The sequence below is a fragment of the Schistocerca gregaria genome, chromosome 6 (genome assembly GCF_023897955.1).
Source record: "Schistocerca gregaria isolate iqSchGreg1 chromosome 6, iqSchGreg1.2, whole genome shotgun sequence".
NCBI classification, from domain to species: Eukaryota; Metazoa; Arthropoda; class Insecta; order Orthoptera; family Acrididae; genus Schistocerca; species Schistocerca gregaria.
In genome coordinates this window covers 438,878,656-438,892,236 of record NC_064925.1, presented here as the reverse complement: position 1 = coordinate 438,892,236, position 13,581 = coordinate 438,878,656, and the positions used below count along the sequence as shown (strand labels likewise).

At 37.3% G+C, this 13,581-nt stretch overlaps 1 protein-coding gene across 5 annotated transcripts in view; it reads right to left on the bottom strand.

The window, feature by feature from the left end:
• Positions 1–13,581, bottom strand: part of LOC126278179 (collagen alpha-1(IX) chain-like) — a 1,015,797-nt gene that overhangs the window by 90,588 nt on the left and 911,628 nt on the right. For all 5 annotated transcript variants that reach the window (XM_049978085.1, XM_049978082.1, XM_049978080.1 and 2 more), the window contains one exon: positions 5,929–6,106. In XM_049978085.1, the coding sequence (XP_049834042.1) occupies positions 5,929–6,106 (178 nt within the window). The remainder of the gene's footprint in view (positions 1–5,928; positions 6,107–13,581) is intronic.

The window sequence follows — 13,581 nt, the reverse complement described above, 5'->3', positions numbered from 1 at the left end:
GGTTATCTCAAGGGCTCAATGAATTCTCAGAACGCACAGAACAGAATTCTGAAATTATGGTTCTGCTTAGGCAGGACAAGAAACAACAACCATATTATGTAGTGATGTGTAAGAGTCTGGAGCAGTTGCAAGAGGGAGACCTGCAATGGAGAAAAGTAAGGTTGAAATTGTCTGAAAATAACAATGAGAATTTGAAGAAATTCTATACTATATACAAGGAAGTCCTGTTTCATCACCATGCAATGAATCAAGAACAGTGGAGTGTGTGTGTGTGTGTGTGTGTGTGTGCGTGTGTGTGTGTGTGTGTGTGTGTGTGTTTAAAAGAAAGTTACATGGATGATTTCATTTTGCACACTCACAATGTATGGGGTCACTATGGAGTTTCCAAATGTACCAGCAGGGTAAATATGTACTGCTATTTTCCCAACTTGCGGAGACGAGTTTTCCAAGTAATTCAGAAGTGCATTGCTTGCCCAAAGACATCCTATAGTGTTGACAAAACCTTTAGAATTAGTGTTCTTGGATCCTGGTGGACCCTATCCTCAAGGGAAGGGAGAAGCCAAATATGTTATTTCCTTGTATGATGTTTCCAAAAAGTATGCTAAGTTGTATGGGGTGTCATTTGTAACAGTAGGTTCTATTATTAGGGTATTACAGAAGATTATCTCCTGAGAGCGGGAAAGCCACAAATATTGTTAAGGGGCAATGGATCATACCTCGTAGGCAATAGATGGAAGGAATTTACAAACACAAACAAGATAAAACATGTTAGTATCCAGATTTCACGCTGAGGCAAGCCCGATAGATGAGCTACTCAAAGAATCTAACAGGTTTATATACATCTATACACACTAGAAGCACATGAAAAGGTTCAAGTTTGTCTTACCATTTCAACAAATCATTAATAACTTACTGCACACTTCAATCGGTTTTACACCTACTGAATTGATGTTTAAAAGGATAGAAGTTGACAAGTGGGAAAAATCACTGCCCAAGATACCTACGGGAGAGATGTCACTTGAAGAAAAAAGTACACCGAGCTTTAATTAATCTGGAGGAAAAAGTTGTATGACAAAAAATTATGGCGCACTATAAAATTTCAAGTAGGGTAAGAGGTATTACTATTAACACACTCTAAATCTATGAAATGTGGGAAACTCAGCCACAAATGGCAGCTTTTGTACACTGGGCCATGTGTAGTTACTAAAATCCCACATCCATGAGCATACAGATTAGTCTACACTAACAGTGAAAAAGGACAAGGGACTTTATCCTCAAAAGAATCTGTAAGAGTTTGTACACTAAAAGAATTGGATGAAGGTCAAACCTCACTTAAAGTATTGTACATAAACAAATGAAATATTTCAATATGTTGTTGTTGTTGTCTTCAGTCCTGGGACTGGTTTGATGCAGCTCTCCATGCTACTCTATCCTGTGCAAGCAGCTTCATCTCCCAGTACCTACTGCAACCTACATCCTTCTGAATCTGGTTAGTGTACTCATCTCTCGGTCTCCCTCTACGATTTTTACCCTCCACGCTGCCCTCCAATGCTAAATTTGTGATCCCTTGATGCCTCAAAACATGTCCTACCAACCGATCCCTTCTTCTAGTCACAAAATAATATGTATATAATGACGGTTTGCTTAGTTTTAAGAACAAAATTTCATTTCATTTGTTTATACATTTTTAAATGGAAGCAAGGTGGATTATGGTAATTTCTGATTCTGTTTAATGTCAGAAGGCTTTATGAAGCATGAAAATCAAATATGATCACTGTGGTGTCAATTCATTCTATAATATGTACATTTCTCATATACAATGTGATAATGCACTTGAGATGTAAACACATGAAGTAGAATTACAAGACTGAGAGGATGCACAGGTGCAGTAGGAGCTAACACATAGATCAGAAGCTCAGTGCATGCACAGAAACAGTTCAGGCCAACATGCCACTTAGTGCATTGGATGCGATGCAAACTTGACAGCTAGCCACCGAACAAGCTATATCCTGGAGGTTTTAATATTAGTTAATTACTATTAAAATGAAGGAGTCTACACTATAAGGATAAACTAATACAGTAAAAAGGTTTAAAATAAAGAAGATATGCAGAATTATAAATATGTGTATGAATGTGATAGTGTGAATAAGTGTGTATATATGAAGAAATGACAGCACGTCGAATCTTGTTAAATGAAGCAAAGAGGGGTCAGACCGTGTATTAAAAAGCACAAGCTACTAATATGAGCACAAAACATGAGTATTCATGATGCATTTACATGGGATCATGACTTATCTGAATGTTCTTCTACAATATTTTCCTGGCAGAACCTTCGTAGTGACATATTTAAAGTATGTTATATAAACATGAGTGGTATCCTAAAGATGGATATAAGTTAAATACACTGAATTACATCACTACAGGTACTTTCACACAAGTAATACTGATAATTTATGTGACACTGCAATGTGAGAATTCTGCAATTCATTCAGGGAATACTAACTAAGTAGTTTCACAAAGGTACAAAGAAGTGTGCACAAAGAGTTTACTCAATTATTCTATGGTGCGCATATGATGGATTTCAGCAACAGATAAAAATGCTGTTTCATTCCCTGTCACCATTCCTTGCAGATCTGTAGATGCTTTTGTAGTGGAGTTGGAGACGCAGGGCTAAGCATAACTGTGATTGCTTGTGTTGGTTAATGTGAAATGAAGATTTCTTCTCTTTTGTTAGCAATCTGGACCTACAGACACATGAGTCAGACAAAATGTGAGAACAGTGGCTTATGCATATTACCAAACTGTATATATGAGTATGTTCTTTTCAACCTTGAAATTGAAAACAACTATTTTAACTGTTATCCTATGTAAGGTAATACTATTACATGAACTCAGAGATTACAAATATGTCAGAGCAAGCAACCTTTGAATGATCAGACAAATATAATAAAATGTTGTTATATGCATCCTATGGGCGAAAGTAAAACCTTAAAGGACAGACAATGGTACTGAAATGTTTTCTGCACAAGTCATAAATGTCGTAATAGATCTGGATGTGAATGTGTATACATTGTACCACTCATGTACCTGATGCATCAGCAACACGTAGAGATAGACTTATGTATACGAAGGTTAAATCAAATAATGTTGAATTGTAATGCTTATTTTGTATATGTTATATGAACCATATACGTATTGATAAGACAAAAAGCAAGAGGAACTATTCAATTGTCAAATGCTTGGTGTATGCTATAAAAAGGTTACACTTACGTGTATTGTAGTGAACAAAGGAGAGGGTGCTTACAATGAGCCAAACTTTTCTGTTCATCTGTAGCAGTGAGGAATGCTAGAAGCTACAAGGGACCATATAAGGTTAAAACATTTATGGACTTACATGAAATTTTGTGAGATACTGGTGTGATACTGAATGTACAGACTGGTCTTGGACACTGAAATATAGGACGAGTGATGTGGTTCCAGTACCACAGGTCGGAAATGGTGGGCCTTTCCATTGCAGCATTGGAACCTCTCAATCATGCACTTGCCTATACACACTGTCCTATGGAGCAGCTCTGTGGAGATTTTGATGACATGGTTTACCTACATGGGTACACATTTTATTTCTTTCTGTTTATTTTTATCCATTCATTTGCCTAAGTAGTTTACAGCAAAGATTAAATGTGGTATGCCCACAGTAATCAAGCCTGTGAAGCCAGTGAGAAAACATGAACAACACTAAATTCCATATGTTTGTAAAATCAATTCTGTACTTTCTGTCTTTTCCCATCAATTATACAGAGAGGATGTGGATTTCTGTTTAGTTCAATAATGACAAACTATATTAATTCCTATGGAATGAAGTCAATGCCACTTATTAGTTCTTTATTTCACCTGATTTACCTATCTGCATCACCAGTACCTGTAACACTTTGGAGAAGCAAGAAATTTAAGCATAGCAAGCTTGACACCGTAACATCATCTTCAAAGAAGATGAGGAGGTAAATAACTTCAAGGCTTGAGCAACTATTAACTAATAATATGGTATTATATGTTACACATTTTTCATGTATACTCAAGTCAGGCTTTACACCATGCTCAACAGGCAAAACACACTGAATAAGAGGGAGTCAAGATATAGGAGGGTGCCACAACACTAATTAGACCACTGATGATGAATGCAGCTCCATTGTGGGGGTATGCAGCTCCAACACATCTGTGCCACCTGCAGATCATACAGAACAAGGTCCTATGTGCCACAAGTAGTGCTCCACAATACACATGCACCGTGGACCTTCACAATGAATACCATCTTGAAATGCTCATGGAGGTATTCAAAAAAATTGTCACATGACTGTACAGAAAAACAAGACACTCCAACAATCCTTTCATCCGTAACCTGGGTAACTATGATCACAAACACAGAAGGAAACACAACTGCCCAGAAACACTACTACTTAGGGACAATTAAAAACTTATGGACAACATCAACACACAAACATGACAAATACTGATGAACAGCTGCAGCACAGCAAAATTAACTGGCACTGGCAAGTGTAAACTAACTGACCAACCAGCAATGCAAGGAAACCATATTGCACACTAAACACAAACAAACCCAACCAAAACCCTTACACAGTGGTTGATTTATGATCACTCGACCATTTATATGATGACCTTGGCATGTTACAGGTACAGATGCTGCAGCTGGTGCCCAGCCCAGCAATACCCCTCCTCAAAAAGACTGACACTCTTTATGATGACTGAAGCTATAACAATGGGACCAAGCATTGCACAATACCTGAAACTAGCAACCTCCTTACCCTTGAATGATCTGTCACAGATGACAAGAAAATCGCTACTGGTCTTACTACCCGACCAGACCATCACAGAGGTTTATCTCCCTTGGCATTTGCCTTGGCACTGCACAGACAGCATCAGGCCCCACATCCGAAGAAGTCTTCGATTAGTAACTAACAAATACGGAGGTGACGGCAGATCTTTCGAAATAGTCACCACATGGGTGCGGTCATGGAGGGGCTCCACCCTTTAAGAAGAACAAAGCTCCCATGCGAACTTACTACTGTTGCATCTCTTGTGTGATACCAGCAAACTTCTATTGTAATTATTATTCTTAAAATTAAATATGCTGATTTAAGTGAATTTATTGAAGGGAAGAATATGATGGCCTAGCAGCTTAGAATGAACATAAAAAAAATTGTGACACTCATTGGATGTTCTAGTGCTTTCATCATTAACACCTATGAGATGTTGACATATTATCGCCAAACTGAAACTAAATAACAATCTATATTTTTTCATAATACTCAGTTTACAGCAGAATTATGGTTCCAAAAAACACAACAAATTAGAAAATCTAAGTCATAAGGTAGACTACTGGAACAAGGAGTTGGAACAGACTATTTCAAAGCCTAGATTGAAGATTTCATAAGGAAACACTACTGACCATGAAAGAAAAGCCAGCCACTGCATTCTGGACCTCCAAATGAAATCACTAATGGGAAATATAACTGTGTTGTAGGAATTCTATGTGTTCCAACTGATCCGTTGGAACAATGGCTTATTAAACCTGCCACACGATCTCAATGGCAGTTGTTAGTTCTCACACTCAGTAAATCACCATATGTGTGGACATACTTACATCCCTTTATAACTTAAAAAAAAATGAAAATCAGAAAAAAAGTACAAACACATATACTTATTAGAGGCATCTTGATTTAAAATGAAATGAAAAAGTTGGCAAAATAATACTCTGTAATTATGAGTATGGACAATACAAAGTGAATGATCATGAACATTAATACTTATGGGTAATGAACCAAAATACTACTGAGCACAAGGAATTTGTATTATTTGCTATCAATAAAGGGGCTTAGTAGAATGATGCAACATACAAAAAAGAATGCTAACCTTTTTCACCGGGCAGGCCACGTTCCCCTTGGTCCCCTTGTGCACCCTTGTCTCCTTTCTCCCCTGGAATACCCGGTAAACCAGATTCTCCTGGTAAGCCGGGTGGCCCTGGAGGTCCTGGAATGGTACTTCCAGATGACACAGAAGTTCCAGGTACACCTGGTGCACCAGGTGCTCCCTATAACAATATATTGACGTAAGCTGATGATTTTCAGTGAAAGCAGTTGCATTTACCCCTGCATATATTTAAATTAAAAGAAGGGTTACAACTGCTACAACAAATTAGGCTCACAATTTTGTTTACTTATTTAACAACAACAACCTGTGTTCAAACAAATTTACTAAAAACAAAGTGAAACTAGAAAGTCAGTCAAAACAATTTCAAGAACTGGTAAGTTTTTAATATTGTCTTGATTATTGATGCCTGAACACAACACAAATGTGTGCTGAATTAAAGTACCATTAAATTCATAAATGAAACTGCATTATGTTATTTGAACATTATGAACAGGGTGAAAACTCTGATGCCTAGTGATTTATTACAGTTTAAAGAAAATATATTAGTCATTAACATATGAAAAAAATTCTAAGACTAAAGTGGTCTTCAAGCTTAAGGTTTGAATGTCACAGTGCTGGATCTTATTGGAAATGGCATCTCCTTTCCTTCCTCCAATTTTGGAACTGGATTACCAATACAGTTAAAGGGGAAGCCTACAGTTTAATGTGGAATATCAACCACAGTACCAAGCAAGTTTGTGGACTGGTTAGCACACAGAACTCACTTAGGGAGGGTGATGGTTCAGTTCCACATCCAGCCACCCAGATTTAGGTTTTCTGTGATTTCGATAAATCACTCCAGGCAAATGTGTGGATGGGTTCTTTGAAAGGGCACAACCATTATCCTTTCAAATCCCTGAAATATTCTGAGCTTCTGCTCCCTCTTTCTTTAATGACTTCGCTGTTGATGAGACATTAAACCCCACACTTCCTTCCTTTCTGACCACAATGTGACTTTGCATTTTTTAGATATGCATATCACTGGCACAAACAAAAGAGGAAATAAAAAAGGGATCCTTAGTCAGCCTGACGATTGAAATTCAAACATAGTATACTTGCAGGTAGTGCAATATAAGCATATATTCATCATCATCCCCACTCCAAGGCCTCAGTCTTTTGTTGGATGACAAGGGCATTACTTGCCAAGATTTTAGGAAATACATCTACATCATCAATAGCACATGGTAAACGGAGTAGTCATCATGGAAGTGAGACTGAAGAAGAGATTGGCAGCAATCCAAATTTGTCATGATAATATGTTCCTGCATATCTGCTTGGCAACAAAGTGAGTTGGCCTGTGGTCCTTCATCCTCTATACATGAGGTTACCAAACATCCAGAAAACCCCGTACATGTCCTCCTTTTAACCTCTGCTACACTCACTCTGAGATCTGGAAGTATCACTGCCTAATTTTGTTAAAGATGCTTTCTCCATGTGTGATAAATGTGCAGTCGATGTACAGTCATCTACTGTATCTTTATTTTTAGATTTAAAAGGTTTTGACTACATGATTATTACTTTATATTAAAAACAAAGATTCCAAGACTTACCAAGCGGGAAAGCGCTGGTAGACAGGCACAATAAAATAACACACAAACACACACACAAAATTTCTAGCTTTCGCAACCAACGTTTGCTTATTCAGGAAAGAGGGAAGGAGAGGGAAAGACGAAAGGATGTGGGTTTTAAGGGAGAGGGTAAGGAGTCATTCCAATCCCGGGAGCGGAAAGACTTACCTTAGGGGGAAAAAAGGATAGGCATATACTTCGCGCGCGCGCACACACACACACACACACACACACACACACACACACACATATATATATATATATATATCCATCCATACATATACAGACACAAGCAGACATATTTACAGGCATAGAGTTTGGGGTCAATGTTGTCAGTTAGCTGTTATACATGCACCCAATATGGTAATAGCAGCAACAGTTGTTCATATTAGTACTGAATGTCTTGCTGCTCAAGTTCACTATTAGCTTTGGACTTTCTTTTGCATATTATAAAGAAGAAACAGCCGAAAGAAAGACAGAAAGAAAGAGAGAAAGACAACGGTAATGTTAGCGGCATAATTGTTGTCTGCAGAGCAATATTCCAATGCAAAACTCATTTGCTGGTTGGTTGTTGATACGGTAGTTCTTCTGTAGACAACTAGCAGTTGGTCGGTTTATTTTCTGATCCAGTTATAGCTGCAGTTAGAACAATTCTGACAGCATTTTAGTGGAATACAGTAATAGCTATATACAGGATACATACAACTCCATCTCACTATGTGAGCACCACAATTTAAATGCTGTTTCACAGTAACAGTAATGAACATATAAATTTCTTTCATTTAATATTGTTTAAATTCTTTCCACAAAGAGAGGATGATCTTATTTTAATCAGTCTGTTAGTCTACAGTATAGATTTTTTAAAAAAGTTATGTATTCCTTCATTAAATTGGTTTATACTTTTGGTACCTAGCAGTAATCATACATAACCTTTAAACTCATGTTAGTGAATGAAGAAGTTGTGGCCTTTTTAATCTTAATTTTGCTGCAGTATTCTTATGGTTACATAACAACACAATGTATTAAACTATTGTTGTGTTTACCAAAGAAACTCGGCATCCAACATAAAAATGGCAGGAAGAGAACCCCCTACCACAGAAAGTAGTTGCTGTATTGAAGTGGCTTACTGAGCATGCAGGAACTCAACAGCTTCATCGCAAGGCTAACTAGGTATGAGTAGAAATTTAAGAAACTTATATTAACAAATACTTAACAATTTATTAATAATATCTATACATTACTTGAACACGAACATGAGGTGTGGTGAGGTTGCTAAATGGCTCTACCACAGATATAATTTTTGAACCCTGGTCTAGTTTTGATTCCAGTGAACAATGACTATTTGAAGCAGCAGAAGTCCAATCAGGTTCTGCTGGCAGTGATGATAGGTAAGTCCTGGCACTGTTGTTGGTTCATGCATACTGCCACACGTGGTGAATACTGTGACACTTTGAAACTATGGAGACACTTACTAATGAATGGAGCTGTGTGTCCTCTAAAATCTGTGGTTGATGGATGAAAGTTCAAGTTCATTTGGAAGACACCAGGTGGAAGCAGGATATAGTGCCTATTATGTATGCACTCTGTAGTGTCAGTCCATTACTATGGCAGGTATGTAGAACTACTTGAATCACATAACACAGTCCATTATGTGCACCCTAAATGCCATCTGACCATAAATATGTGGTGTCACACTGGAGTCTGGCCTTGCCCGATGGTACCCTCTGTGTGTACAGCTGTGTACAATATCTACTGACCGATACAGTAGCAGTGGTGTACAACTTGTTCAGAAGTTTGTTGCAAAGAGACTACTGGTACAATGTAATTAATGACATTACTATGGTATGCTGGAAGTAAATAAATACTGTGAAGTTCTTGGTAGCATGCAGATACTGGACGAGATAAATATGACCACACACCACACAGGAGACGTGCTCAGCTGTTGGCAGTCACAAAAAGAAGACTGAAATCATGTCTAAGCTTTCAGACATTCAGCAATGGGGCCACTGCTGTTTATATGCCTGTCAAACACTCATCATCTCATCTATACAGTGAGCGGTTAACTTTACTCCTAATTTAGCAATTTTGTATTTCATAGAGAATTATCTATGAGAATCTCTCACCCAGTACAATGTCCCAAGTAAGTGGAAAAAAGTGCAGCTGGTTTCTGTGTAGATGAAGGGCAAAAGAACAGACCCACAAAATTACACAGAAATATTCCTAACATTGTTTTGCTGCAGAATCCTTGAACATTTTCTCAGTTCAAATATAATAAATTTTCTTGAGACTGAGACGCTTATGTCCATGAATCAGCACAGTTTTAGGAAGCATCACTCTTGCGAAACCCAGCTTGCCCTTTTCTTCACAAGATTTATTGTGAACTATGGATGAATGGCAACAGACAGATTCCATATTTCTAGATTCCCGGAAAGAATTTAACACAGTACTCCATTGCAGGCTGTTAAAGTATGAGCATGTGGAACAGGTTCACAGATACATGAGTTCTCAAAGACTTCTTAAGTTATAGAACCCAGTATGTTATCCACAGCAAAGAATTTTCAACAGAGACAATGGTATCATCAGGGGTGCTCCAGCAAAGTATGACAGGACTGCTGTTATTCTCTATATACATAAATAATTTGGCAGACAAAGTGGGAAGTTCTTTGCTGATGATGCTGTGGTGCACTGTAGGGTGTAGTCAGTGAGTGACTGTAGGAGGATGCAAAATGACTAAGACAAAATTTTGAGTTGATGTGATGAATGGCAGCTAGCTCTAAATTTAGAGAAATGTAAAGTATTGCAGATAAGTACAAAACAAATGTGTAATGTTCAGATACAGCATCAGCAGTGTCTTGCTTGACACAGTCATGTCATTTAATTATGTGAGCATAATGTTGCAAAGCAATATGAAATGGAACAAGCATGTGATGACTGTAGAAGGAAAGGTGAATAGTTGACTTCAGTTTATTGGGAGAATTCCATGAAAGTGCGGTTCATTTGTAAGGGAGACCATACGTAGGACACTAGTGCAAATAAAACAGAAAGAAACTTCCACATGGGAAAAATGGTGTATGTGCGGATGGATATGTGTGTGTGTGTGTGCGAGTGTATACCTGTCCTTTTTTTCCCCCAAGGGAAGTCTTTCCGCTCCCGGGATTGGAATGACTCCTTACCCTCTCCCTTAAAACCCACACCCTTTCATTTTTCCCTCTCCTTCCTTCCTTCCTGACGAAGCAACTGCCAGTTGCGAAAGCTTGTAATTCTGTGTGTGTGTTTGTGTGTTTTGTTCATGTGCCTGTCTGCCGGCGCTTTCCCGCTTGGTAAGTCTTGGACACTAGTGCAACCTATTCTTGAGTATTGTTGAAGTGTTTGTGATCATATAACAGTACACCCTCCCCCTAGATTCATATGAAATGTCTGATACCAACTTTTTTATGCAACTGGGTGGTTTTTGGAAGATTTAGTGCTTCCTGGAGACTTTTGTGCGTGTTTTGGATGCATTATTCAATTCAGTTTGCCAAAATACAGTTTATTATTTGTAAACATGTATAGAATATTCTGGAAGGACGTATATTATCATAATTGTCTATGGATTGTTGTCATTAACAAAATTATGTACTGGTTCCAAATCAAAAATCTAGCTGAGAAGTTGAAGTAAGAGATATTTAGTAACAAATGTTAAGAGGCTGTGGAAATGTTATCATAAGTGTCTGGCACCTCTAATTACCTTGATTGCAGTTGCTCGGTGGGTTGGCAGGGAGAACCTCATTATCTTGAAAAATGGCTTAAAAATTATGACTAAGTTATCTATATGACTACGTTATATATTTTTATGTCCTCCTCTATAACTGATAATTAACTCTCCAATTGTTTACAACACACAACTTTCCGATTTTCAGAATTTAATGCCTTATTTGTAAATTTTACGGATAAAGCATGAGGTTTGTACCATCATTGAATGTTAGTAACCAAATCCAAACTGTGATTAATTATGTAACTAAAATAATACAAGAGACATTATTGTAATTAAAGTTCAGATTGATTTTTTTAATATTTAAAACTACAGATAATACTAAAAAATTTATGTAATATGATATTGTGTTTTATACCTTATTTGGCTGTAACATCAGTTTCTTTAAGTTTTGTAAATTTTAATTGTAACATCAAAATTGCACAAAATTAATAATGGGTTATTTTGAAATTTATTGTTAAAACTCTATCCAAAGTGATGCAGTGAGGCTTCAAGTTAGTTTTTGAGTTTATGTTTTATCAGTCAGTCAAAGGGATCTGTGAAGTATATCAGTCAGTGTTTTGTTAACGTGACGAGTATGCAGTTCAGTTGTCAATAAATTTTGTGAATCTGGAAACTGTTATATTCTTTCATCAAATGGACTCCAGGCCAAGTTAAGTTAATTTAAGTAACGTTCAAGAATAAAGTATCGTCACAGTCTGTACCAGGTCATATTACAGGAAGACACTGAAGCAATTCAGATGGGCAGCTAGACTTTTTAGTGGTAGATTCAAACAAAATGCAAGTGTTGCGGAGATGTTTCAGGAACTCAAATGGAAATCCCTGGAGGGAAGGCGACATTCTTTTTGAGGAACAGTATTGAGAAAATTTAGAGAATCGTCATTTGAAGCTAACCGCAGAATGATTCTGTTGCCTCCAACATACACTGCATCTAAAGACCACAAATATAAGACACGAGAAATTGTGAATCATACGGAAACATACAGACAGTAGTTTCTCCCTCATTCTATTTGCAAGTGAAACAGAAAAGGAAATGACTAGTAGTGGTATAGGGTACCCTCTGCCATATGCCATAAGGTGGATTGCAGAGTATCAGTGTAGATGTTGGTGAAGATGTAGATGGAGAAGACTTCAGCAGAAAAAAATGGGCAACCACGAAAGTGGCAAGCCCTACAAAATTATTCTGAACTTTGTCACATTTTGTAGTCTGCAGTTGTTTCACACAACTGTTTGGAGCATCACCAGATAACAGATCCACATGCACATCACAGAATCCTAGACATTTCTGACATGTCTTCAGTTACCTGCCATTTCATTCTTATTACCTTATGTACAAAGATGGAAACATATTTTGCAAGTATGGAGGTTTATCTGTAAACTAGTTACAAAATTGAACACATTTAATGCAAATTTAGCAAAACAAGCTTTATTTAAAGCTCAGTGCCTTTCCAAAGGGAAATGATATTTTTTTATTCACTCCTCGACAAACTTGTAAGATGCACTTTCTTTTCAGTGGAAGGATTCTGTTAGCAAAATGCCTGTTTTCCGTCTGTAGCTATATACATTGTGGCAAGTAGAAGGATGTTATTCTGTAACACTTTTCCTTAGAAACCTCTCACCTGATGCCAATAGAATATTTGCCGAATGGTAGCTTTTGTCCTGAGTATTTCTTGTTCTTCGATACAAGGTGAAAGTGGTCAGGGTTTCCATTTAAGCAAAAGTCGAAAAATACGTTCTTCCACCATTTCATTTGACTTCTCTAGAAGGGACAGTATGATATGAGCTGATCATTTCTATATACATCTGTTATGTTGAAACTGTAGACTAGAATGACATCAGGTTTTTTTCTTCTTAATCATCCTTATTTTTCTGTGAACCTCTACCTGTAATTCTGTAATGACTTGAAAAATGGAGAACACCTCTCATGTCTATCTGCTTCATATACAACAAACCATTCTTTCTCATGAATGCAGACTCACTTTTCTTCATATTTTTGCTGACTATGCCTTGTTTAGCTAGTCCCCTAAAATTTGGCATGCACATTCTCACATCCTGTTCTCCTTCTCCTACAGAAATTCAAAAACAGCTAGTGAACTATAATATCTGTTTTTATATGGTTTGTATCATTTTCCTCAGATGAAAACAGTGCTTGAGACTGAAAAAGTAAATATAAAAGCATTCAAATGAAAACCAAAGACCTGTCATAACATATAGTCTGCATGACAGATGACCCCACAAGAAGAATGGACCTTCACAAGCTGAGGAGGGGGAATGGCA